This window comes from Schistocerca americana, chromosome 1, assembly GCF_021461395.2.
Source record: "Schistocerca americana isolate TAMUIC-IGC-003095 chromosome 1, iqSchAmer2.1, whole genome shotgun sequence".
NCBI classification, from domain to species: domain Eukaryota; kingdom Metazoa; phylum Arthropoda; class Insecta; order Orthoptera; family Acrididae; genus Schistocerca; species Schistocerca americana.
In genome coordinates, this window is record NC_060119.1 from 1,255,576,158 (window position 1) to 1,255,604,125 (window position 27,968).

The 27,968-nt window shown below is 43.6% G+C and overlaps 1 protein-coding gene across 1 annotated transcript in view; it reads left to right on the forward strand.

The window, feature by feature from the left end:
* Positions 1-27,968, forward strand: part of LOC124620153 (5-phosphohydroxy-L-lysine phospho-lyase-like) — a 125,966-nt gene that overhangs the window by 60,859 nt on the left and 37,139 nt on the right. Inside the window, exons 2-4 of the mRNA XM_047146826.1 lie at positions 13,806-13,924; positions 26,803-27,037; positions 27,488-27,581. Coding sequence (XP_047002782.1) covers positions 13,806-13,924; positions 26,803-27,037; positions 27,488-27,581 — 448 coding nt within the window. The remainder of the gene's footprint in view (positions 1-13,805; positions 13,925-26,802; positions 27,038-27,487; positions 27,582-27,968) is intronic.

Sequence of the window (27,968 nt, forward strand, 5' to 3'; positions counted from 1 at the left end):
GATTTTAATACCTACTCCGAAATTTTCTTTTGTTTCCTTCACTGCTTGCTGAAAATACAGAGTTAATAACATTGGGGAGAGGCTACAACCCTGTCTCACTCCCTTCCCAGCCACTGCTTCCCTTTCGTGCCCCTCGACTCTTATAACTGCCATCTCGTTTCTGTACAAATTGTAAATAACCTTTCACTCCCTGTATTTCATCCCTGGCACCTTTAGAATTTGAAAGAGAGTATTCCAGTCAACATTGTCAAAAGCTTTGTCTAAGTCTACAAATGCTAGGAGCCTAGGTTTGCCTTTCCTTAATCTTTGTTCTAAGATGAGTCGTAAGGTCAGTATTGCCTCACGTGTTCCAGCATTTCTACGGAATCCAAACTGATCTTACCCGAGGTCGGCTTCTGTCAGTTTTTCCATTCGTCTGTAAAGAATTCGCATTAGTATTTTGCAGCTGTGACTTATTAAACTGATAGTTCGGTAATTTTCACGTCTGTCAACACCTGCTTTCTTTGGGGTTGGAATTATTATATTCTTCTTGAAGTCTGAGGGTATTTCGCCTGCCTCATACATCTTGCTCACCAGACGGTAGAGTTTTGTCAGGACTGACTCTCCCAAGGCTGTCAGTAGTTCTAATGGAATGTTGTCTACTCCCGGGGCCTTGTTTCGACTCAGGTCTTTCAGTGCTCTGTCAAACTCTTCACGCAGTATGGTATTTCGCTTTTCATCTTCATCTACATCCCCGTCCATTTCCATAATATTGTCCTCCTTTGCGATATACAGTGCGATATAAAGGAGGAATGGTAAATGTTCATAACTATGACAAGAACGACCATTCAAGGAAAAAGATCTGCGACACATGTGCTTTAGAATGCATACCTCAAGAGTTATGAACACTTCTTCATCTTCAATACTGTGAAACAAATCTCTTCTACTGCAGCTCTCCTTTCCATATTTTGAGAGGTGGTAATATAGACCAAAACCATAACAAAATGTCCAGTAAATATGGCCTCTAAAGTGCACACCTTAAGAGATATGGGCACTTGTTCGTCTTCACTACTGTGAAACGCATCTTTAAAAGAGATGCTCATAGCTCTTAAGTTATGCATTTTAGAGTGCATGTTTAGTAGACAGTTTTTATTGCTTTGATCCGCAGCACCTCCTCCCAAAATATAGAAAGCAAAGACTTTCGGTAGAAGAGATCGAAGTATCGAAGATGGAGAAGTGCTCAGAGCTCTTAATTTATGCATGAATATTTAACTTTTTTGCTTCGAATGAACTACAATTTGATGTCGGTCGCACCCAGTGTCTTGAGTATCCTCTGGTAGGGCGCTTTCCACGTATCGAACGAGACCGCCAGCAAATATGCCTGGTGCACACGGGCACTCTTTCCCGAGCTGCCTGTTGTTTTCCTGAGGAGATCCCTTGCCCGCCTAACGTTGAAGCTCCCAGTGACCAGCATGCCGGTCTTCAAAGCTTGTCCCGACGTTGCAGGAAAACCAGCCACTGGCACAACATAGCAGACAGCCAGTGCTGGCCTTGTTGTGTTATCAACACTGGGTAGCACCTCGTACTGTACCTGTTGCTAAGGCATCCGCGGGCAGGACTCTTGCCAGAAAGGCCGTGTTTGACTGCGAACCTTAGCACGGGTACTGTGCCCCTATCACTTTAATTCTTTTTCAGAAATGTTCTTCCATCTCCTTCATTATTCCCTCACGAACAAGTTGAACAACAGTCGTCAGAAGCTGCAGCCATGCCTTGCTCCCATCTGGACACGCGCTTGTCTTTGATTGAACTTCCACATTCATTAGTCCCACTTGGGTTTTATAGGTGTTGTAGATTATTCCTCAATCTCTGTACTTTTGCCCCAATCTTCAAAGGATTCTGAACATCTTAGTCCATCTTACATCCTCGAAAGGTTTGCGTAGATTCCAAAATGCTAGGAAGGTATCCTGATTTATCTTCGATCTGGCTGCTGTCATTAAGCGCAACGATTTATTTTGCTAATCAAAGTGTCTCTGAAAAATGTAACCGGCATATGAAGGTAAACTTTACGCCAAATCTGCCTAGTGACAATGCAAGTAAATCGTTGAAGTTTGACCCCAATACGTACATTGGCAATGCAGGGCATAAATGTGACTATTCAGAAATTATCTTTGGAACAACGTAAGAGCATATGGACTATCAGACCAATTGTGTGATTGGATTGAAGAGTTCATAGATAACAGAACGCAGCATGTCATTCTCAATGGAGAGATGTCTTCCGAAGTAAGAGTGATTTCAGGTGTGCCGCAGGGGAGTGTCGTAGGACCGTTGCTATTCACAATATACACAAATGACCTTGTGGATAACATCGGAAGTTCACTGAGGCTTTTTGCGGACGATGCTGTAGTATATCGAGAGCTTGTAACAATGGAAAATAGTACTGAAATGCAGGAGGATCTGCAACGAATCGACGCATGGTGCAGGTAATGGCAATTGAATCTCAATGTAGACAAGTGTAATATGCTGCGAATACATAGAAAGAAAGATCCTTTATCATTTAGCTACAATATAGCAGGTCAGCAACTGAAAGCAGTTAATTCCGTGAATTATCTGGGATTAGGTATCAGGAGTGATTTAAAGTGGAATGATCATATAAAGTTGATCGTCAGTAAAGCAGATGCCAGACTGAGATTCATTGGAAGAATCCTAAGGAAGTGCAATCCGAAAACAAAGGAAGTAGGTTACAGTACACTTGTTCGCCCACTGCTTGAATACTGCTCACCAGTGTGGGATCCGTACCAGATAGAGTTGATAGAAGAGATAGAGAAGATCCAACGGAGAGCAGCGCGCTTCGTTACAGGATCATTTAGTAATCGCGAAAGCTTTACGGAGATGATAGATAAACTCCAGTGGAAGACTCTGCAGGAGAGACGCTCAGTAGCTCGGTACGGGCTTTTGTTGAAGTTTCGAGAACATACCTTCACCGAGAAGTCAAGCAGTATATTGCTCCCTCCTACGTATATCTCGCGAAGAGACCATGAGGATAAAATCAGAGAGATTAGAGCCCACACAGAGGCATACCGACAATCTTTCTTTCCACGAACAATACCAGAATGGAATAGAAGAGAGAACCGATAGAGGTACTCAAAGTACCCTCCGCCATACACCGTTAGGTGGCTTGCGGAGTATGGATGTAGATGTAGAATCCCGCGTTACCTACGTGGAAAGGAATCCGGTGGGAACAGTTTGCGGCTACATATCCCGACCTACAATGATTCGTAAAACAAGGTACTGCGACATATGTAAGGCAGAGATGCGTACTCATAAAATGCAATGCCGCGTTTGCTTTGATACGTTTTATGATTGTGTGAAACGCTAGACGCACTGTTCACGCAAGATATATCATCAAAAATGTTCAAATGTGCCTGAAATCTTATGGGACTTAACTGCGAAGGTCATCAGTCCCTAAGCTTATACACTACTTAACCTAAATTATCCTAAGGACAAACACACACAGCCATGCCCGAGGGAGGACTCGAACCTCCGCCGGGACCAGCCGCACAGACCATGACTGCAGCGCCCTAGACCGCTCGGCTAATCCCGCGCGGCATATATCATCAATAGCGGACATACGCTAATAGTCACTTCCCGTATTCACAGATTACCGAAACGTTTTCGGCACTGTGTCATCCGTCTGACTGATATCAAAGGTTAAAGTCTGCTGTGTATCACGTACATTAAATGTATTCACAATGACAATGAAATTTTGTACCGGATCGGGACTCGAACCCGGATTTCCCGCTTATCGCTGGTGGTTGCCTCACCATTCGGCTATCCGTGCACGGATCGTGGTCCGACCCAAACTTCCATGTCCCTACATGAGCGTCTTTTTACAGGTGGTTGCGGGAGTCGGCTGTTCGATACAGGATATCAATGTCAGTTTCAGAGCTTTTCTACGCCATCTTCAGGCTACTGACAGACGTGTAGGAAGATTGTACTTCGGTTCTGATCAAAACAGGGGCAGCAATACTGGTATTAGTAGATTTTTGCTATAGCGGTCATTTCAGCCAACATGGTGAGTGTTCATCAGAGGTGAGCGTATCATCTGGAGTGCTCCAGGGTAGTGTGGCTGGTCCGCTGTTGTTTTCTATCTACATAAATGATCTTTTGGATAGGGTGGATAGCAATTTGCGGCTGTTTGCTGGTGATGCTGCGGTGTACGGGAAGGTGTCGTCGTTGAGTGACTGTTGGAGGATACAAGATGACTTGGACAGGATTTGTGATTGGTGTAAAGAATGGCAGCTAGCTCTAAATATAGATAAATATAAATTAATGCAGATGAATAGGTAAAAGAATCCTGTAATGTTTGAATACTCCGTTAGTAGTGTGGCGCTTGACACAGTCACGTCGAGTAAATATTTGGGCGTAACACTGCAGAGCGATATGAAGTGGGACAAGCATGTAATGGCAGTTGTGAGGAAGGGGGATAGTCGTCTTCGGTGCATTGGTAGAATTTTGAGAAGATGTGGTTCATCTGTAAAGGAGACCGCTTATAAAACACTAATACGACCTATTCTTGAGTACTGCTCGAGCGTTTGGGATCCCTATCAGGACGGATTGAGGGAGGACATAGAAGTAATTCAGAGGCGGGCTGCTAGTTTTGTTACTGGTAGGTTTGATCATCACGCGAGTGTTACGGAAATGCTTCAGGAACTCGGGTGGGAGTCTCTAGAGGAAAGGAGGCGTTCTTTTCGTGAATCGCTACTGAGGAAATTTAGAGAACCAGCATTTGAGGCTGACTGCAGTACAATTTTACTGCCGCCAACTTACACTTCGCGGAAAGACCACAAAGATAAGGTAAGAGAGATTAGGGCTCGTACAGAGGCATATAGGCAGTCATTTTTCCCTCGTTCTGTTCGGGAGTGGAACAGGGAGAGAAGATGCTAGTTGTGGTACGAGGTACCCTCCGCCACGCACCGTATGGTGGATTGCGGAGTATGTATGTAGATGTAGATGTAGATATGCCGATTGTTCGCAGCTGATGACAGTCGTCAGATGACGGTTGAAGTGATCGCTACAGCAAAAATCTACTAATACCAGTATTGCTGGCCCCTGTTTTCAGCAGAACCGAATGTTGCTACACGTCGTCTGAAGATGGCGCAGTGAAATGCTAAAACTGATAGCCAGATACAACGAGTTTGGAGACCAGAAGGCTGAAAGGTATTTAACTTGACATACAAACTTCCATATCTCGTCAACCGTGCGTTTACAAGCTGTACTCGCATAGCCATCAGGCATATTCCCGTACTTGTCCGGTGTCGGCGGATAAGTACGATAATGGAGTGCTGTATTATTCTGAATTACGATGCAAAGTTCCTGTCGGAAAAAAATGTTCAAATGTGTGTGAAATCGTATGGGACTTAACTGCTAAGGTCATCAGTCCGTAAACGTACACACTACTTAATCCAAATTACCCTAAGGACAAACACACACACACACACACCCATGCCCGAGGGAGGACTCGAACCTCCGCCGAGACCAGCTGCACAGTCCATGACTACAGCGCCCCAGACCGCTCGGCTAATCCCGCGCGGCTTCCTGTCGGAGTTCCTCAGTGATACGCTATTTATAAACGATCTGGGACAACGCAAAGTCGCAAGTACGACACAACATGGGCAATGACAGATCCACTGTAGCCGTCTGCAGATCTCGAGGTCAGGACCTTAGTGAATGTATTTCCCTCCCTAAAACCTTTTCCTTTCTCACGTTACGATTGTCTGGTAAGTCGCAGCGGCGCACTTCGCACCACGCCGCGCCTGCCCCTCCCCTTCCTGGCTTTCGCTGCTCTCTGCTCTCCTTTTGCAAATCTCAAGGCGAGCGGCGCGAAGCCGCCCACAGCCGGATACCAGCGGCTCCGTATCTGCGCGCGGCTCAAAACCGGTTCTCCGCCAGACCTGACTGAATGGCCGAAACTGTCCCGCGAGTGGAGCGATTATCAAAATACTTGTGCAAAATGTTTTGGCTTTCCAGATTACGGCACTGCAGCTAACATTTTTAACCTCCATTGCGAAACAGGCATCTAGATAAATGTTTACGAAACCGAGGGTATTTCGGGCGCCCAGATTAGCTGCAAATAAAACACTGGATTATCATGCGGAGTTTACGAGTATTTACATTGATAAAACATACACCAGCGGTGAGTTCTTCGTTTAAATGTCTGTACCAGATTATGTTAAGTCATCAAAAATGGATGACCTTCCCCAGAATGGGCTTCCGCAGAAATTTTCACAAGAGGAGGCAAAATTCTGAAATTACCATTTCTGATCTATATGATTCGGTGAGTCTGAAAATGTGTTTTTGTCCCAGAAACTAAATTTCTACACAAGCACTGCAGCCGACATAATCGTCTTGAGAGATTTCAACAACTGTATCCAAATTTAAGATAATTCTCATTTATTGTTCCGCCTCCGTACTCTTACATTTGCTTCTTAGTAGGCAAGAAGGGCAGCTGACGCAATTATTTAGGTCTACTTTGTTTTAGATCTGAAGATGTTCCAGAGCGATCGTCACATGTAATCTAATTAAAAATGTGCAACTGAGACGGAACAATAAATGAAAATTATCTTAAAAGTGCACGAAGCTTATTACACATCAAACGAATGTTAGTATTTTTAAGATAGGTTACTTTAATACCAAAATGGTAAGAATAATCAGCTTTATATGCAAAGTAGTTTTTTTATTACTAGTGTCAATATTGATTCCACCTTTTTGATTCAAAGATCTCAAATTTCATCCTAATATGATTAAATCCAGGGAATATTACGTCATGAAATAAAGTTAGTAAATATTTACAGAAAATTATATTTGTAGCCTCATAATGAGGTATGAAGTGAACTGAAACAGAAAGAGTCAGAACGATTGAGAAAATCTTGTTGGATCTCACCAAAAGTATCTAACGTTAGCACTGCTCGAAGTTGAGGAAGAGGCTGTAAAGCGGGGAGCCCCGTGGCAAGGCGACGCAGACCACGCGGCTACCCCGTGCGGCGTACTGGAACTATCGATGTATACAAACCTCTACATCAGCTTGGATTCAACTGGTAAATAGTGATCAGCTGCGATTCTGCAGTATGCAGAATGCCTTCGTTCCTATCGGTAGTGCTGACTGTTAATGCAGCATGAATGAGTGCACTTTATGACATAGGTTACGATTGACGATGTAATTCGTATTGCCATGTGACAACAGGTAATTCCGTACAAATGAGATATGTCTGCGTTTTATTATATGTTTTGTTCATAGTTGGTTACATTATTCTGTGTGTCGTGGTTTTATTTGCAGTGGCGAATTCACGGATTTTATTATTTTACATCGCCTAATATGATTTTGCATACACTTCTATGTACGTGGCATTTTAGTGCATGTGGTTTCCATTAATATTTGCCATTGTGGGAATCTTGCAATACTCTTCATATGTTCTTTCAGTTGGAATACACGAACCTGATGATTGTCTGGACCGAAACTGATTATTAAATTAGGAAATTTTATCAACTCTTGGCGGTAACCACGATGTTCTTTGCGTGTTTAGTTCTGCCTGCTAGAAAATTGAACCTAGCCTCAAAGCTGGTCCGATGTTCCCTGAGCTTCTATTTTGTTCACCACCCGACAGAGGGGGGGAGGGGGGGGAGGGGGGGAGGGGGGGGGGAGGAGCTGTAGCGAGCAAATGTCTTCCGGCAGTCAGGACACTCGCCATCAATCTGGGGGACCTGCGGCCGAACAGAGCGAGCGGAGCCTCACAAGATCTTCGTTTGCTGCGGCCATGAAGATACCTACATAGAAGATACAGATCCTAGGCGGGCGAGGCAGTGTTCAGACACACTGGACCCACACACAGGAGGACGGCGGTTCAAATTCCTGTCCAGCCATCCGCCATTACGTTTCCCACGATTTCCCTAAATCGCTCAAAGCGAATTCTGGGACGGTTCCTTCGAAAATGACACTGCCAGCTTCCTTCTAAGCCGTTCCCCAGTCAAAGCTGTGGTCTGGCTCTAATGACCTCGGCATCGACAGTGCGTTAAGCTCTAATCTTCCTCTCCCTCTAAATAGAGAAGCTCTCCAATAACGTCATAATACTCGAGCTGAAACGTGTTCCGTAATTCCACAACACAATGGCTTCAGCGACGCATATAATTACGCATATAATTACGCGCACCTGTCCAACGGCCTTTTTTTTTTAGGTAATGCGAATGACCTGCGTTTTTTTCCAGTCTCTTGGAATCTGTCGTTGCTCCAGAGAAACCTACCGCAGATGAAGTGAGGGGAACAGAACTGCAGCTGTTTGAGGTGAGAGGACTTAGAGTCCCTGGGTGTGTAGTACGCCGGGATGCCCTCTCAGTCAAGGTCGTTTCATTTTAAAACAACATGCGGTTGCCGAGCTCTTGCGTAATACTTCCTCCTTGAGATAAACGAGTCAGTCATTGACTCGCTTCCTCCAGCAACAGCGGATGTGCCATTTCGTTCGCGGCAATTGAGTCGGACGATCTCAGCGAAATGAGTCAAGCGCGCCAAATTAAGTTCTGCCTAATGTTTATATACTGCTACTACCGTCTTCATCATTATTTCATCATCATTGACTCGCAAGTCGCCGAAGTAGCGTCAACTGAAAAGGACTTGCAATACGGCGGCCGAACAACCCCGCACGGTGCCTCCCGGCCAACAATGCCATACGACCATTTCACATCACTGTCTCGGTGGCAACCTTCCACTAGCTTCATCTATACGTCTACGCACATATCTAAATTTTTTTAAAAAATTTATTTTATTTACTTCGCGGTTATAGCCTGTTATCTGGATGGATAAAGTTGGCCTTAAAACTCACATATTTCTTTACAATAATTGTTACAACTTGCTATGTCCTACTGCTGCACTAAAACTGATGCAAAAAAAAAAAAAAAAAACGGTAAATGGAAAACTACTTCCTTCTGTCACAAAACTGTTACTGACCACAGTGCCACTGTGATTATTACCATCAGTACATTTATCTCCTATAGTGACGTACAATTCGCAATTTTTCACAAACACAACTTTTATTTATGAACGTTTACAATGTTGATGACTGAACAACAAAAGAAAGGTAGCAATAACGATTCCAGTAAAAGTCTCCTAAATGAGGCAAACAAAAGTTCACTTCTAATTTTCCACAAATTTTCGTGTTAACACACACACTAGTAAAAGTCCAATTCAGAGACGAAGAAGTAATCTTCAGTGGTCGAAGTCCGCGAGGTCGGCATCCAGCGTGAATTGAACTTAGGGGCTGGTTCTAGCTGTCTCTGGCCAATCAGGTTTTGGCGTAGTGATACTTCCTGCAGGCCGTGGCTCGAGCTCCCCCTGCAGGAAGTAGGGCTCGGAATGTCTGTTTCGATTATCTTGTATGTAAATAGCCGGTGTTTACCATGGTGCTTTTGGTATGCCTTGGACTTAGACAACCCCATCCTCTGTGGTGTAATATGGGTTGCCGGCCCTCAGGGGCTACCTTGACTCCGGCATATCATCTCCTTTTGTCGGTCACCCTTAATCTTGCGCAATTAACTCGTCTAAAGTATTGCAATGTTTTCCACATTTAGATCCGACCTGGAACTGCACAGCCACTATCTGCTGCGTTCCCCGGGTGCAGGAAGACACGACAGCTGCGTTTCCACTGCGGCTATCTGTTCACCATCCACTGTTCCATCTCAGAATCCACGTCTCTGGACGCGTCCGTCATAAAAAAAAATCGCTCTGAAATGCGAACTGCTACAGTGGTTATACGTCATTGGATTATCACTTCGGAGGACATCAGGCTGTCTCTCCTTTCCCTACACTACGGCGAATGATAGAATGATTCCTTTGGAAGACACAGCTGATTTCCTGCTGCATCCTTGTCCAATACATGCATGTGTTCCGTCTTTAATAACTTCGTCGCTGCCAGGACTTTCTACACTAATTTTCTTCTAAAAGACCTAACTGCTAATAGTTTTGACTATGTAACGAGCTGGATGGTCCAAATAAAATAAAGTTCGTGGTAGAAACATACTTCCCGAACTCCTCTTTAGAACTAAGTGGATGAAAAAATATGCCTTGAAAGGGACCGAAAATCCAAAGAGAGCGAGCGAGAGAGCGAGAGAGCGAGAGATCTTTCCTCAGACAACGCCCCTGGCCACAAATCGCATCGTCAACGATGGAACAAAGGGGAATTGATGGTAAATCCACCGTACTTGCAAGCGAGTTTCTCTTTTACTTCTACTGCTTGCCACGACCGAGGAACATTTCGGCTGCAAACGTTCTCCGTCCAGTCAGGAGGTTAGAAGAGGCCATCGTACCTTGGTTCTGGGTGTGCTGTGGAATGAAGACATCAGGTCCAATTTGTCTGCTCCTCTCAGAGTTACTCTTTTGGCAATTCTCTTGATACTTTCTCAGTTTGCTAAGATCGTACTCCTTTACGGAATCTGTTCAAATATATTCGTTCTCCAGATATAAACTTTTGTGGGACTTAATATCACAAACGAATAAACTAGTATGATATTTTTTGAAAACGATGTTCAGCAATCAAAAGTCAGTTGGCGTCTCGTATTTACTAGACACAACAAACAAAATAGGTGTCCTCAGGAGAAAAAAATCGGAAGTACGAGGGTTGGAACTTAAATAGTGGCACCTATTTATTCACAACCGGCGAAAAAGAGTCACATGTTTGCACCTGTTACTGTCCTTCAAATGGCTCTGAGCACTATGGGACTCAACTGCTGAGGTCATTAGTCCCCTAGAACTTAGAACTAGTTAAACCTAACTAACCTAAGGACAACACAAACATCCATGCCCGAGGCAGGATTCGAACCTGCGACCGTAGCGGTCTTGCGGTTCCAGACTGCAGCGCCTTTAACCGCACGGCCACTTCGGCCGGCTTACTGTCCTTCAGAGTAGTCACCAGCGTTGCGTAGAACCCGTTGCCAGTGATTTGGAAGGCGTAGTATACCGTTAGCAGAGCTTGTTCTGTGCGAATGGGGCGGTATAAAGCTGTGGCGATTCTCGTGTACGTCTGTGATGCTGTTATCCTAACGCGTTACGTTCGTCCACGGTAGACCGTCAATGCACAGTACTACTGTTCGTTTTTGGAGCATCACCGTCACTTTGCACGACAATGAGCGGGCGCATACAGCGTAAGCTGTGGCTGGTCTGTTCAGTCGATGGGACTGGGAAGTACTGTACCATCCACCATACTCCCCGGACTTAAGTCCTTGTGACTTTGATTTGATTCCGAAGATGAAGGAACCCCTTCGTGGCATTCGCTTCACAACTGTTCCGGAGATTCGACAGGCAGTAGACTGCCCCATTCGCACCATCAACAGAACAGGCTCTGCTAACTGTATACTACGCCTTACTCATCACTAACAAGGGATTCTACACAACGCTGGTGACTACTTTGAAGGACAGTAATAGGTGCAAACATGTGACTCTTTTGTACCGGTTGTGAATAAATAGTTGCCACTATTTAATTTCCAACCCTTGTATAAAACTTATTGACATCTGAAGACATGTAGTGACAAGCACTACTTTAGGAACCCAACACCACCTGGACTGCACAAGTTTTTTTAACAACCTCTGATCCGTTGCGAAATTAAAAACGAAGCGAAAATCCGATAAAACTTTGTGTAGTTGTGTTGTACAGTGTCTCTAGTATTTTCGTCGACTGTGTCACATCACACTTTCAGTTCCGAGCGCACAGTGAGCACGTAAAGATGTTCAGAATAACAGAGTCTCCGCCCAAGGGTGAAGTACCTGCTAAAGGGTTTCCGCCTGATTACATGCAGCCCACATAACGCAACTGTGGTGCGTTTCCTCTTTCACGACAATGCTCGGCCGCACATTGCAGGCGCAACAGCGGCGCTCCTGCAGCGTTCTCGATGGGATGTGTTTGAGCAGCTAGCCAGGTCTTGCCGCTAGGAAGGTTGGCTGCGCCACAGAACAAGAAAAAAGAGAAACGCAACTCCCATGTTAAAAGTGGGAAACACAGACCGACAGCAGCGCCTCAAGTGGTATTGAGATGAACTAAAATATGAAAACATTGCGGGTTGCACCCCCCGCCCCCCCTCCCCTAGTTTACTTACGTTGTAGGTTTTTATTTTTCTTTTAATTCTAATTTTTCTGGGCGTGCTATGTCATTATTTTGGCTGGCATCATAATAAAATAATTGAAACACAGCTATACCACACTGTACTACAACAGAGAGAAACCTATTCAGTAATATTTTCAGTCTATTTTTGACGTTTGCGTCTGACAGACAAGAAAAAATGATAGGAGCAGCGACTGTCAGGCGCAAACATCAAAAATAGACTTTTAAATTGACACGCTTATATTGTTATCCATCAACATGTGAAAGCTGCAGCATATTTTATGGTTCATAAGAACTAGATGCAACACTTGAAACTGAGAGTAAGTCGAAACAAGCTTGTAGTGTAAATAATTGAAGCAAAAGAAAAATAACATTGTAGCAGCTAAATTGGACTACAAATACTCCTGAATAATGGCATAAGTTTTACGTCATACAAACTGCTGGATCAATGGAGGAAAAAAGCCTATTATTAAGAGAATAAGCAGCAGTTAAAGAGGTTCAATTAAGAAATATTTATCACAGTATTAATTAATGAAGAATTCTAAAATTTGTTACAACTATGTTTCAGGACTATAAGTTCTGAGTAACTGCCCAGCAAACTTGCACTACTGACCATTAATTTCTTAAAAAGGTTCCTACATCTTACTGCTGTAAATCCTTCAACACAAAAAAGAAAACATCAACATCAAGTACCAGAAGCAGGGAAGGTGGATAAAAACAGTGAAATGAAAACAAAACTTACTTTTTATTCACTATTAACAACAGTGTCACCTGATTCACTACCGATTTTGGCAATTTCACAAGGAACACTTGTCACATAATTTGGAAACACACCCCTGTTTAGCCTATGCCTCCTTTTATTCATAAAATATTCTTCGAGAAAATGATCTTCACAAACAAAATAAGAAGCACAGTTCACATCTGGTGACAGTTTACAAACACTCTTCCACTTTAGAAGCAACTCTTGAAGCTGTTTTGGAAACCTGTAGAAATGCTTGTTGCAAATTTCCTCCGTTGAACCCACGTAATAGCCAGATGAACCGCTGGGGGAACTTGCAGGAGCATTTCAACGTCAATCTGTTGTGTTGAATATTCTGAAAAAAAAAACCAACATAAAAGTCTTCTTCCAATAATACTATTACAGACATATCACAGTTCTTTAAATAAACAAACAGAAACCACACTGCTTAATTCACGATAGAAGAGAATACATTTCATTTATAGGCTACAAGATTATTTAATGAAAAATTAAATGTCTTACCTTACAATTAATTGTGGACATTTTTCAGCGGGAAATCTCTTCAATTCCACAGTGAACTTTATGAATTTAGAGTAAAAAATCTGTTTATAATGAAGATGAGTAATATGTAAATATGAAACAAATACAAAGACGACTGTAACCGAGGACCACAGACGTCAGTGCAGAGCAAGATGATAGAATATTTCAAAACAACCACCATAGGAGTTTAGACAGATCTCATTGGTCAATTCCAGCTTCGTTTGACCCCTAGCGCCTCTAGTGGTCGGGAATGGAACTACGTGGCTTGTTGCCTCTTTGGCCGCGCTTTCCGGTGTGGGCCTGCCTCGCTCGAGCCACCGGTTGCCGACGCCGCTGCAGTCCCAGGCGCCTGCTGCACGCCCGCACTCTCTGTCTGAGCAGCTCTTAACCTCCCGCGCTTCGTGTTGCAGGCAGTCGTGCAAGCTGTTCTACCGGGCGGACCCCCTCAAGATCGTGCGCGCCGAGGGTCAGTACATGTACGACGAGAAGGGCGGCCAGTACCTCGACTGCATCAACAACGTGGCCCACGGTGAGTCCACGCCAGCTGCCTGTTCTCTCTCTCTCTCTCTTTCTCCTTCTCTTCTTTACCGCTACTTCCTATCTTCCTCCTCGCTGTTGTTGCTTCAGAGACTGTGGGTATTTATTATTTACCGTAAGGTACACTATATACCCGGTGATCAATTTGAAAACTTAATAAACCACGGAATAATGTAGATAGAGAGGTACAAATTGACACACATGCTTGGAATGACATGGGGTTTTATTAGAACAAAAAAAAAAAAAAAAAAAAAAAAAAAAAAAAAAAAAAAGTTCAAAAAATGTCCGACAGATGGCGCTTCATCTGATCGGAATAGCAATAATTAGCATAACAAAGTAAGAGAAAGCAAAGATAATCTTCTTTACAGGAAATGCTCAATATGTCCACCGTCATTCCTCAACAATAGATGTAGTCGAGGAATAATGTTGTGAACTGCACTGTAAAGCATGTCCGGAGTTATGGTGAGGCATTGGCGTCGGATGTTGTCTTTCAGCATCCCTAGAGATGTCGGTCGATCACGATACACTTGCGACTTCAGGTAATCCCAAAGCCAATAATCGCACAGACTGAGGTCTGGGGACCTGGGAGGCCAAGCATGACGAAAGTGGCGGCTGAGCACACGATCATCACCAAACGAGGCGCGCAAGAGATCTTTCACGCATCTAGCAATATGGGGTAGAGCGCCTGGTTCTAATAAAACCCCATGTCATTCCAAGCATGTGTGTCAATTTTTACCTCTCTATGCACATTATTCCGGGGTTTATTAAGTTTTCAAATTTATACTGACTTTTTGATCACCCGGTACTTCCCAGTAAACGGTCAATTCTTTAAAAAATCGAACTCGCAGGTTAAAACATCTAATTATTTTACAAATCATTTAATATGTTACACTTTTAACGTTAAGCATGCTAGCGAAAAAAAAAATTAGGAAATGTTTGAGGTTATGCTCAAGTTTGTTGGATGTCGCTAAGTGCTCTCATTATGTTACGATGGATGAATATAGTCTGGGTAATTTGCGCTTCATTTTAAGCAGAAGCAAGTTTTTCACCCCCCTACATGCCTATAACGTCATATCTCCTGAACTATGGGTCGTACAATGATATGAGGTTTGCCCGGAAAGTAATGCACCGCATGTTTTTTCTTCATCATTTCTTTATTGAACATAATGAGAATTACACACTCGAAAGAATGGTGTTTTATCTACACACCCTATTTTACTACATAATATCCATCCCGTTCTGGGGCCTTCCTCCAGGGCGAAACAAGGCCGTGCATGCCCTGAAGGTACCAATCCTTGTCCTGGTGGCGGAGCCGGTGCTTCACTGTGTGAATCACCTCCTCATCGGCCTCAAAATGTCTTCCACGAATGGCATCCTTTACTGGCGAATGACAACATCAGCTCGCTGCAACACGTCAGGTGTGACAGCCGTGGATGGTCTCCCCAGCCGCTGAAAATCGTGGAGCTCCGCCTAACCGCCTTCTGATGACCTCACCCTACGTGCCCAGCGATTGACTGTACTTCTGTCGACAGGAGATGCTCCGTAGACCTTGCATAAACGTTTGTCAATATTCCCTACAGTTTCTTTCTCTGCAGTGAGAAGTTCAATGACGGCACGTTGCTTGTAACGTACATCACCTACGGACGCCATTTTGAAAATGTCCTGCAGCTGCGCTATCTGTCGGAATTGGCGGAAACTAGGCGCGACCACTCAGGAGGCTTCAAATAATACGTACGTACAGATTCGCATTGGTAGCATTTTTTCGGCTGAGAAAAAAAATGCGGTGCGTGACTTTCTGGGCAACCCTCGTATAATTTTGCAGATACATTTACTGGCATATGCGGATAATGTCTGTAGACACTCCTGCGAATAGAGTCTGTAGTAAGGAAATAATAAATTAAAACGTCATGTCTGCGGCTTAAGTTTTACTGAAGGAATAGCGAAAATGTAGCACTGCAGGAAGGGCAGTGTTATAGCGCTAGTCTGATGGATCAAGGATGGGTGGCAACGGTTAAAAGCTGTTGGAAAGGAACGTAATATTACAAGGCGAATACGGAAGAATAGACAGACGCAGAGTCAAATTACAAGACAGAGAGAGCATTTGGTCCAAGACCAGCAGCACCTTAGAAGGTGCTAAATACAAGAGAGTAGGGTTCAAGTGGCAATCAGGTGGCTTCTCCTCCACACCACCTGATTGGTTGTACAAATAATGGTGGGTGGGCTATGGCGGATCTTGGTACATGCTCTGTACTGCCTTTGGAGTTTTCTCCATCAATTCAGCACTCTTCTATTGGCACGTGTATTTATCTAGAACGGCTGGGTACGGAAAGCAACATGTAAACGAGAGATTACAGCTGTCTCTTCCTCTTCTCCATATCCCGGCCGGAATTACAGGCCAGAAAGAGAACGGAGATCGCCTCCTGCACCACACGTTCCCTCCGAAATGAAAGTTTTTAATTTTGGTTCCCTGTGAACGGTCCGTTCTTGGCCCCCAACCCTTCTCTTCCAAGATTATGGCCACTGTACACTGATCAGCCAGAACATTACGACCACCGATCTACTATCGATATACACCTGTACAGGCGATAGTAGCATCACCTGTCGAGGAATGACTGGTAGTCGAACATACGCACGGTGCGTGTAGCATCAGCAGGCCTCCTGCCAGTGTATAGGATGGGGAGTTTGACCGAGGGCAGATTGGGATGGCCCGGAAGCTCGGCACGAGCATTTCGGAGACTGTGCGACTTGTCGGGTGTTGAGGAGTGCTGTGGTGAGTCTCTCCAACACGTGGCGAAATCAAGGTGCAACCAGGTCCAGACGTCGTGGGGTTAGGCAACCGTCCCTCATTACAGATGTCGGACGTCGCAAGCAGGGCAGACCGGTAAAACAGGACAAGCAGCGAACTGTGGCGGAGCTAACATCAGACTTACTGCTGGGCAGAATAGAAGCGTGACTGACACACAGTGCACCGAACACTCCTACCGATGAGCCTCCGCAGCTGACTACCCATGCATGTGCCAGTGTTAACATCACGACATCGGCTACTACGACTGAAATGAGCAGGTCACCATCGGCACTGAACGGTGGCACAGTGCCAGAACATTGCTTGGTCTAATGAACCCTGGCACCTTCTTCATCATGTCGATAGGAGGGCGCCAATCCGTCGTCTTCCAGGGGAACACTTCCTCGACACCTGTATTAAGGAACGGAGATAAGCTGGCAGCGGCTCCATTATGCTCTGGGGAATACTCGCGTGGGCATCCATGTGTCCTGTGGAGCTCGTGCAAGGCACCATGACGCCCAAGGAGTACCGTACGTTGATTGCAGACCACGTACACCCCTTCACGACGATAATGTTTCCCAACGGCAGTGGCATTTTCCAACGAGACAATGCGCCATGTCGCAAGGCCAGGAGTGTGGTGGAGTTGTTCGAGGAACACAGTGCTGAGTTCCAGTTGGCGTGCTGGGCCTCCAGCTCGCCAGATCTGAACGCGATCGAACTCATCTGGGATGTGGTTGAACGTGGCGTCAGAGCTCATCACTCCCCTCCCTGGAATTTACGGGAATTAGGTGAATTGCATGTGCAGCTGTGGTGCCTGCTCTCTCTCCAGCACCAACCAAGATCTGCCACGACGCGTCGCCACAATTATCCGTGCCAAAGGTGGACATACAGGCCGGCTTCTAGGTAAGTAGTTGGTCATAATGTGCTGGCTTTGATCAGTGTACATCTGTTTAATTTACTAGTACGCAACCGAATTTTTACCGCTTCATTTGTTCCAGAGTTCAACAAGACGAAACGTTTTTGCATCTTCTCGCGTAAGTTTGTATTTCGCTACCCTTGACTTTTTTAATTGTCCGAACTTGATATGATGTTTATGTTCTGGACAGCGCTCGGACAAGACGCGGCTTGCCTGCCCAATCTAATAATATTCGCGAAATTAACGTGGCAGCTTTTAAAAGGCAGGTACGTTCAAACCAGGGCAGACTTTTGCTGAACGCAGCATTTCTTTAATTTTACTCGGTGAATGAAACTCTAAGCTTATGGCGTACTTATATAGCCTGCATACTCTATTGCCCTAAACTGTTCCATAGAAAGGAAGGAATGCCATTTCGCTATTTTCCCCTTTTTCTGTTGGCTAAGTAGGTTTGGGCTCTTGTTTACTGGTGAATGCATGTCTAATTTGATGCGGTTTGTATCTACTTTTTCTCAGTATGTACTTCAAGTGTTTTATTGGAGACCTTGGATATTGTCTGAGTCCTGTATATTATAGTATTATCAGGTGTTGCTGATTTCCTTCATATGGAAAGATTTCTATTTGTCAAAAAGGGGAAAAGGCCTTGACCTTGAATCGACATAAGGCCTTTAATGTTTGCATGGCCATAAATTTAAAGTTTTCATAAGGATATCTAGGGTGATTGTAAACGCCGAGAAAGTCTGTTCACGCGGTTCGTTTGTCGTTCGCAGCACAGCCCGCACAGAACGTCATCGCTCTGTCGATAATAAACGTTAATCGGCTGAGCTATCTTTTGACACCGCACGTTGAACGTAAGTGGTATGATGAAACGTCTGCAGCACGCTATCAGTTTGTTTTCAGTTTAGGGCACTCGATGGGGTGTAGAACGTAACCTGGTGCAGTTGTTTCCAGTGAGCACGACCGTGTCTGCATGAAAGACAAGATGAAACAAAAAGGTCTAAAATACGCTTTGAGGTAACAAAACTAAAGAACGAGAACTCCAGGTTAGTATTTCAAAATTAAGCACAACAAAGCTTCAATCAAAAGGCAGCTAGCACAACAAATGCAATTGGATCGACCAGATAAACGTCATTCCAAATACTGCAAAGGAACAGCTGACTCATAACGACACCATCACCAAGAAACCATGTATACATAATTCAATAACTATGCTCATTGAGGAAAGAAGCGAATTCAAAAATTCTAGGAGTGGAGAGTGAGAAGAAAACTATCAGAGAAAGAAAAAGTTAGTAAGCAGAGAATCAAAGAAAGCTCAAGAAGCTTGGTTGAAGGAACAGTATAGTAAATTTGAGGAAATTAGAAAGAGGCGGAATGTAAAAAAAACCTAACAACTAGTTAAGGCACAATTTGCAGAAAAACAAAAGGCGCCACAATCGGAAACAAAAATGGAGAGTGTATCATAGACAATGACGATTTAATAGAAGGAGAGATACTGAACGCTGAATGAATGGAAAAGTTAGCAGATTTATTACAGGATGATCTCAGACTAAAAATGTTCAGAGAAGGCCGGCCGCTGTGGACGAGCGGTTCTAGGCGCCTCAGTCCGGAACCGCGCCGCTCCTACGGTCGCAGGTTCGAATCCTGCCTCGGGCATGGATGTGTGTGATGTCCTTAGGTTAGTTAGCTTCAAGTAGTTCTAAGTCTAGGGGACTGATCACCTTAGATGTTAAGTCCCATAGTGCTCAGAGCCATTTGAACTATTTTTTTTGTTCAGAGAATAATTCGATGAAGCATTAAGGAACTAAAGCCAAAAAAGGTTCTTGAATGTGATGCAGTAATTAGATGGTTGCTCCAAGCACTAGAGGTCGAAAATATTTTTTATGTGTATGGGCTCATCTGTGAGATGTATGGAAAAGCACAAATCTCTGTACCTGAGCAGAAATCTTATATCTACGAAATCCACATCAGATAAGTATGAAGACCATCGTACACAATGTTGCTAATCCATTCCTCCAAGATTCTCACAAATATCATAAATGTCAAACAAAATTAACCAAAACCTCGCTGACGATCAGTATGCGTTTAGGAAAGATAGAGGAACTAGAGAAGGAATAATTAGCTTATGAACATTGTGCGTAGAAATGATCGGAATTAATAAACCACTGTTAATAGGCTTTAGCGATTTAGAAAAGGCTTTCGACTGGCCTAAAATGGTGAAAATTTTACGCTGGTTCACAGAGGCGGGAAAATAATTCAGCAGCATTACAGGAATCATACAGCACTTAATCTGTGTGTATGTATCTAGTTACAGCTGAGAGCTGTTTGTAGAAATGCATTTTGATTTGCCATTAGCCGTATACGTAATATTTATTCTTGACCTGTTATAGTTAATTAAACGATCATCAACTGGAAGAAAAATTGTAACATCTGTTAGTTTAAAAGTGCATATTTCTCATAGAAGACACTTTCGTATACCACATGTGATGACAAAACGTGGGATGTGGCATAACCAGATTTTGACAATATTTTGAAAATTTAGATAAGTTGCACATGCACCTGAGGAGTGTATGTGAAAATTACCTAAAAGTACCTACAAACGGAGTCAAGTTGATATTTCTGTCCACTTTTTTTTATTATTTATTTCCAGCTAGTTAGAAAAGGATAGGCTGTCGTAGGACTTCGCGCTGCCGGTTGTGCTGGTAAAGGAACGTTATATGCAGCGACAGAGAGAGAGAGAGAGAGAGAGAGAGAGAGAGAGAGAGCAGAGGGGAAGGGAGAGAGAGAAGACGAGAGATCACGATGCTGGGATCTACTTTCACAGTTCACTTGCAGGGCAACTTTCTCCTGTCGAATGATTGCGGGCTTGTGTGATTAGAAACTACTGCAGTTGGCGGGCGTCAGTATTAACATGAGATACATGTACGTGCTCGCCTCATTATGCTACTGTCTAGCAGTGCGTCATTAAGCCGTCATGAATCGCTAAAGCTCACGTTCTCCCTTGTTTTCCTTTGATAGGTTTTAACCGTTTATGTTGCCGAACTCTGACTGTTTTTTTCGTCAGAATCAAAACAGAGGAAAGCGTGTCATATTACGACTGTGTAAAGCAACGAAGAATACTAATAGACGAGGGACTGCGCACCCTTTGTAGCAACCCCCCATTTTCTCCTCTCGTTTCATAACTGTCAAGCTACTACAATCGGAACCAACTCAGACCAAACCCTTCGAAGACACAAGTGTGTGCCTTTAATTTAAGGAACAGGGAAGCTAATCGTGAGCTACATATTGCATGGTCAGGCATCCAACTCCAGCATCATCACGCACCTAATTACTTGGGAGTCACTCTCCATAGAACTCTGACATTCAAAACTCACTGCAAGAACGTCAAAATGAAAATCTCCGCTCGAAACAACCTAATTCGCAAACTAGCGGGGACACAGTGGGGATCACATCCACAAACTATTCACTGTTCCGCGATGGCACTGTGATTTTCTACTGCTGAATATGCTTCTCCAGTCTGGTACAGGTCGTCTCATGCCAGACAAGTAGACATTGCTCTCAACGAATCCTGCAAGTTGATCACAGGTTGCTTAAGACCTACCCCAACTGATAAGCTCTACTGCCTGGCTGGAATAGCGCCACCATGGATACGCAGATCAGTGGCTGCCAACAAGGAGAGTCTGAAAGTGGAACAGGACAGTGCCCATCCACTGCACGGACATAATCCACCACAGCATCGACTGAGATCGCGAAAGAGCTTCCTGAGAACATCCGAGAAGCTCACCATTTCACCAGAGAAGGCAAGGCTGCAGTTATGGAAGAAGTCGACGCCTCACCTGCAGACGCCAGAAGCTGAAGAGCTACCACCTGGACACAACGAGAGCTGGCTGGTGTGGAAATCTTTAAACAGATTATGATCAGGAGTTGGACGGTCCAGAGACAACCTGAAGAGATGGGGATTCATAATAGAAGATACGCTTTGTGATTGTGGACAAGAACAAACCACAAGCCACAGGCTCCACTGCCTTTTGTGCCCTACATCCTGCACGAAGATTGGTCTCCTGCAAGCCACTCCAAGCGCCTTGGAGGTTGCAAAGTACTGGGCACATGTAATATAAATACAATATATATTTATTGATGTGTATGGCTACTGTAAATTTGTATGTTTCTGAAACGAGAATAAAATAACTTTCTTTCTTTAGAGCAGACTCAACTCCACTCTTCTTTTTACTTCTCTTTCTCGCTTCTTACGGTCCAGAGTATGAACACTGATTGTCAAATCGTTTTTTAAGAGAGAATAGATAAAAGCTGACTTAATACACTAATAAAGGTAAGCACGTTTGCTCAGATCGGTATCTGACCAGTTACAAGACACAAGGTCGGTATTCAACCCCTGCCGCTCGTATGATATTATTCCTACCAGTTTCCGTTGGAAGCACACTGCCATTTCGGTTTACCTTTGTTTTCATATGTATTTCAACAGGATTAGGACTAAAGTAAAGATATTACGATTTGGATACTTACAAAGGGAATCTCGCGTAACAACCGCGGGCTCTTCGTGAGTGCCCATAGTCTGCCATTGTCACTAGTAAATCAGTGTACGTAGAACTGTGTAAAGTGTGACTGGCAGCTTTGGATGAAGCACTGACAGAATACACGCGTTCTCACTCCCTTGAAACTGTGTAGGTCCGTGCATCTTATTTGTAATTCGACACGCGCGAGGATCAGGGGTACGGTGAATCTGCCAAAGAACGGTTTACTGTCGTGCCAGCAGAGGAAAGAAGGAAGAAAGATGGAATTTAACGTCCCGTCGACATCGTGGTCATTAGAGATGGAGCACAACCTCGGGTTGTATCAAGGATGGGGAAGGAAATCGGTTGTGCCGTTTCAAAGGAACCATCCCGGCATTTGCCTGGAGCAATTTAGGGAAAGCACGGAAGACCTAAATCTGGATGGCTGGACGTGTGTTTGAACCGTCGTCCTCCCGAATGCGAGTCCAGTGTGCTAACCACTGAGCAGAGAAAGGAAACCGCTAACACTCGCTTCATGGTCTTTTCGGGATACACATAGGAGACTAACTGTTGGTTCACTCTTCTAGGAACGTACGTTCTCTCATTTTAATCTTGAGGAATTCCGCGATGCCACATGACTCTCTCGTAGCGTCTGCCACCGGAGTTGAATGAGTATCTTACGCTACCAAAGAAACTTATAATGAAACGCATGCTCTTCTTTGCTCACCCCCTATTTCCTTTTCAACATTATCTACTATGGATCGCAGGCTGACGAGCGGTATTCACGCATGACTGTATGAGGGATTTTGTAAGCTACCCCTTCCTGAGTGGACTATACTTCCCGAGCGTTTCCAATGATTCTCAGTCTGATGTCTGCCTTACCTACAGTTAGTTTTATGTGGTCGTTCCAGTTCAGGTCGCTCCTTCCACATACGCCCAGAAATTTAATCGATGTGACTGCTTTCAAGGGCCATTCGTCTGTCATACAGCAATGGATATTCACACATATTTGTGCGCAATATGTTACATTCGCTACTTTCGGGCTCGACTGTCAAACCATGCACTAAGTGTTGATCCTCCCAACGTCTTCCTTCATATCTGTACAATTTTCTAGTTTTTAGTCTTCTCTTTACACGACACTATCGGCCCGATAAAGCTTCCCACTTTCTACATCTACATGGTTACTCTGCAATTCACACTTAAATACCAGAGGGTCCATCGAATCATTTTCATACTACTTCTCTACCATTCCACTCTCGAATGGCGCGTGGGAGAAACGAACACCTAAATGTTTCCGTTCGAGCTCTGATTTCTCTTATTTTATTATGATGATAGTTTCTCCCTACGTAGGTGGGGCCGGCCGGTGTGGCCGGGCGGTTCTAGGCGCTTCAGTCTGGAACCGCGTGACCGGTACGGTCGCAGGTTCGAATCCTGCCTCGGGCATGGATGTGTGTGTGATGTCCTTAGGTTAGTTAGGTTTAAGTAGTTCTAAGTTCTAGGGGACTGATGACCTCAGATGTTAAGTCCCATAGTGCTCAGAGCCATTTGAACCATTTGAACGTAGGTGGGTGTCAACAAAATATTTTCGCATTCGGAAGAGAAAGCTGGTGATTGAAATTTCGTAAATAGACCTCGCCGCAAAGAAAACCGCCTTTGTATCAGTGACTGCCACCCCAACTCTCGTATCATATCAGTGACACTCTCACCCCTACTGCGCGATAACACGAAACGAGCTGCCCTTCTTTGCACTTTTTCGATGTCCTTCGTCAATCCCACCTGGTAAGGATCCCACACCGCGCAGCAATATTCCAGCAGAGGACGGACAAGTGTAATGTAGGGTGTCTCTTTAATGGGTTTGTCGCATCTTCTAAGTGTTCTGCCAACAAAGCGCAGTCTTTGTTTCGCCTTCCTCAGAATATTGTCTATGTGGTCTGTCCAATTTAAGTTGCTCGTAATTGTAATTCCTAGGTATTTAATCGAATTGACAGCCGTTAGATTTGTGCGATTTATCGTATACACAAAATTTATCGGATTTCTTTTAGTACCCATGTGGATGACCTCGCACTTTTCTTTTTTTAGTGCCAATTGCCACTTTTCGCATCATACAGAAATTTCTCTAGATCATTTTGTAATTGGAATTGATCGTATGAAGATTTTACTAGACGGTAAATTAAGCGCCATCTGCAAACAGTCTAAGGGGGCTGCTCAGATTATCACCTAGGTCATTTATGTAAATCAGGAACAGCACTATATTATACAGTAATTGGAAACAACAATGGACCTATACCACTGCCTTGGAGTATGCCAGAAGTTGCTTTTACATCATGAGATTTCTCTTCGTTAAGAATGACATGCTGTGTTTTCCTGAATCCAGTTACAAACATAGTCTGATTTTCCATACGTTCGTATTTTGTTCATTAGATGGCATCCAATTTGATGCCGTGTTTCCTGACTTCGGAAGGAGTTCGATATGATTCCACACTTCTATACTTTGTATCCTGGGAGGAACTAAATATTCAGGGATGTTACAGAAACGATCATTCCAAACAAAAAATATCTAGTAAACATGGGCTCTAAAGAGCAAATCTCCTCTATTGCAAGCTCTTCGCTTCCTCATAGTGTCGACCACAACAAGTATAAAGTGTCCAGTATACATTGGGTCTATAGTGTATACCTTAAGCGCTGTGAGCACTTGTTCACCTTCGCTAATGTGAAACACATCTCTTCTACTCAATAGGTGAATCATAACTCTTAAGATATGCATTTTAGAACCCATGTTTAGCAGGCAACTTTCTCTTGTTTTGGTCCATACTACCTCCTCCCAAAATATGGAAGGCAAAGAGCTTTAAGTAGAAGAGATTTACTTCACAGAGTCAAAGATGAAGTACTGCTCGTAGACCCCATGTTTACTTGACTTTTTTTCCTGCGCTTTGTTGGCAGAACACTTTGAAGATGCGACAAACCCACTAAAGAGACAGCCTACATTAAACTTGTCTGTCTTCTGCTGGAATATTGCTGCGCGGTATGGGATCCTTACCAGGTAGGATTGATGGAGGACATCGAAAAAGTGCAAAGAAGGGCAGCTTGTTTCGTGCTTTCGCGCAATGGGGGTGAGAGTGTCACTGATATGGTACGCGAGTTGGGGTAGCAGTCACTAAAACAAAGGCGGTTTTCTTTGCGGCGAGGTCTACCGGGTGATCAAAAAGTCAGTAGATAGAGAGGTACAAATTGACACACATGTTTGGAATGACATGGGGTTTTATTAGAACCAAAAAAATACAAAAGTTAAAAAAATGTCCGACAGCTGATCAGAATAGCAATAATTAGCATAACAAAGTAAGACAAAGCAAAGATGATGTTCTTTACAGGAAATGCTCAATATGTCCACCATCATTCCTCAACAATACCTGTAGTCGAGTGTTTGTTTCAAAATTATGGGAGAGCTGATTTTCAGATGACCACTTAGTAATTCATTGAAAAACATCATTAACAGTTTCTTCTGTGCCAGTCAAGCAGGAATGTCAAAGGAAGTGGAGGTTGAACTGGGGTACAAAAAGGCAAGGTGTTGTCACCCATATTATCAAGACTTCCCCTTGAAAAAGATTAGTCACATGATCAAAAGAGTAGGAAAGGGCATCAATCTGAATGGAAATCTGCAAGTATCAGCATGTGCATTTGATATAATAGCTGTATGAGAGCCGAGAGAAGAAATGATAAAAAAAGAGGAGGATTTGAGTTCAGGGAAAGTGGGCTTGTGAATCAAACCAGAAAAGACAGAAGGAATGGAGCTAGGTAGAAGGATGAACCACAATGTGCCTGGAAATTTACACGTGGCACAAATGAAGTTGAAGGTAGTCGAGAACTCTAAATACTTAGAATCATACTTCAACCAGAGGAATAATGTCCAGCTAGAAGTAAACCAACAAGTTGTTTTTGCTTTCACACTTGCCTAACAGTCAGAAATGAACTTATTACTGCGCACCTGCACAAAACAGATACAGGTCTGGTTTTGAGTGTCCTTGTTGGGGTTATGGACACCTGAAGACCTTGACAACCCAGAGAATCAAAATCTTATAATTTTGTATAATGTTTTCTCTGATTTGCCATAATTTTAGTTTTACCTTACATCTTGTGCTGCCACGAGTACTGGAGGTGCCCCATCACTACAGAAACAACTCAGGATGCAATGTGAATAACACTCAACATTTCTCTAGTGATTCTCAGTTGTACGGGTCTTTGTAGTAGTTATGGCGAATGGGACACTTTTAATCAAGACATTTTTGAAGGTCATTGCATTTTATAGTCATATTTCAATATTACAGTAGAAAAGCAAAAAAAAAAAAAAAAAAAAAAAAAAAAAAAAAAAAAAAAAAAAAAAAAAAAAAAAAAAAAACATTATCCCAACAACACACTGACTGGACACAATTTACCTCACACAAAAATCAATTTGTATTCCTTGATACCACAATAATTTAGTTGTTTTGAAGGTAAACCAGAGTTTGTTGTTATTCCAACCTGGAATTTCCATTGTTTGACAATAATTTACTTGTCAGGTCCTATTCGAGGTAGTTTCTTCCACAATTTGGAAGGCTCTCCTTCACGACGGCATTTGCGGAATATCGTATACGAATGAGTGACTAGACTGGGACGTTTCTCTCCTCCCACAGTGGGGCACTGTCACCCAGCGGTGGTGCAAGCAGCGTGCGACCAGCTGTCATTGCTCAACACCAACAACCGCTTCCTGCACGACAGCCTGGTGCTGTGTGCCCAGAAACTCACCAGCCTACTGCCCGAGCCACTCCAGGTCTGCTTCCTCGTCAACTCGGGCTCCGAGGCCAACGACCTGGCACTGCGGCTCGCCCGTACCCACACTGGCAACCACGATGTCATCACTGTGGACCAGTAAGTCTGCTTCTCGTATGTCTCTGTGTCAAAATACTCTCTGCCAACTGTGCAGAAAACTCTTGAGCTTGTTGCAGGTGATGGACTCCACTTGGTGCTCTAAACTAATATCAAACCACAACTTGCAGCCATTTTGGTATTATTTCTAAAAAAAAATAATTGTTTTTCCTAGTGGTTGCTGAGTACTTTGGCACTAATCCCTCTATTTTATTTGTTTTTCTGATTTCAGCATAAAAAAATTAAGCAGTGATAAGAAGATAGTCATCCTACTACATCAACAGTTAACAACATTCTTTGAATGTTGGAGTTGCGTTACATCCTTTTTCACTAGCTAGCTGGATATATAATTTTAGCTGAATTTCCCAATAGGGCTTTGTTCAGTACTATCCCTGTTCCCTCTCCTCCTATTGTAGGAGAGATTCTATGAGTGTACACGCACACCTGTTGCAGTGCGTACCACGGTCATCTATCCTCCCTGATTGACATCTCGCCGTACAAGTTCAATAAGCCAGGAGGACAGGGGAAGCCTGAATGGGTACATGTGGTAAGTACAGAAAGCAGTTTCCTAGTATAAAGTGTCTTTTGAGTAGAAAATTCCAGTCATTACACAGGAAAATAAAGTAAAAAACAATTTCAAATGACAAAATATTAGTTAGCTTTGTCATAATAATTTGTTATTCCACACCTCGATAACAGATGTGGTTCGATGTAATTCTGTATGTAGTAAACAGCATTGTCCAAGTATCCTCATGCAACCATAAGCCCAAACTGGCCAAAATGTCTAAACATTAGGTGTGTTGTTCTATGTGATCTCAGAGATTTTTCAAAAAGGTTTAGTTACTGGAACTTTGTGCATCAGTCAAGATGTGTGATTGATTCTGAACATTTCTCTTACCAACATGATCTAGTCAGTGTTTTGTTCATGAAATCA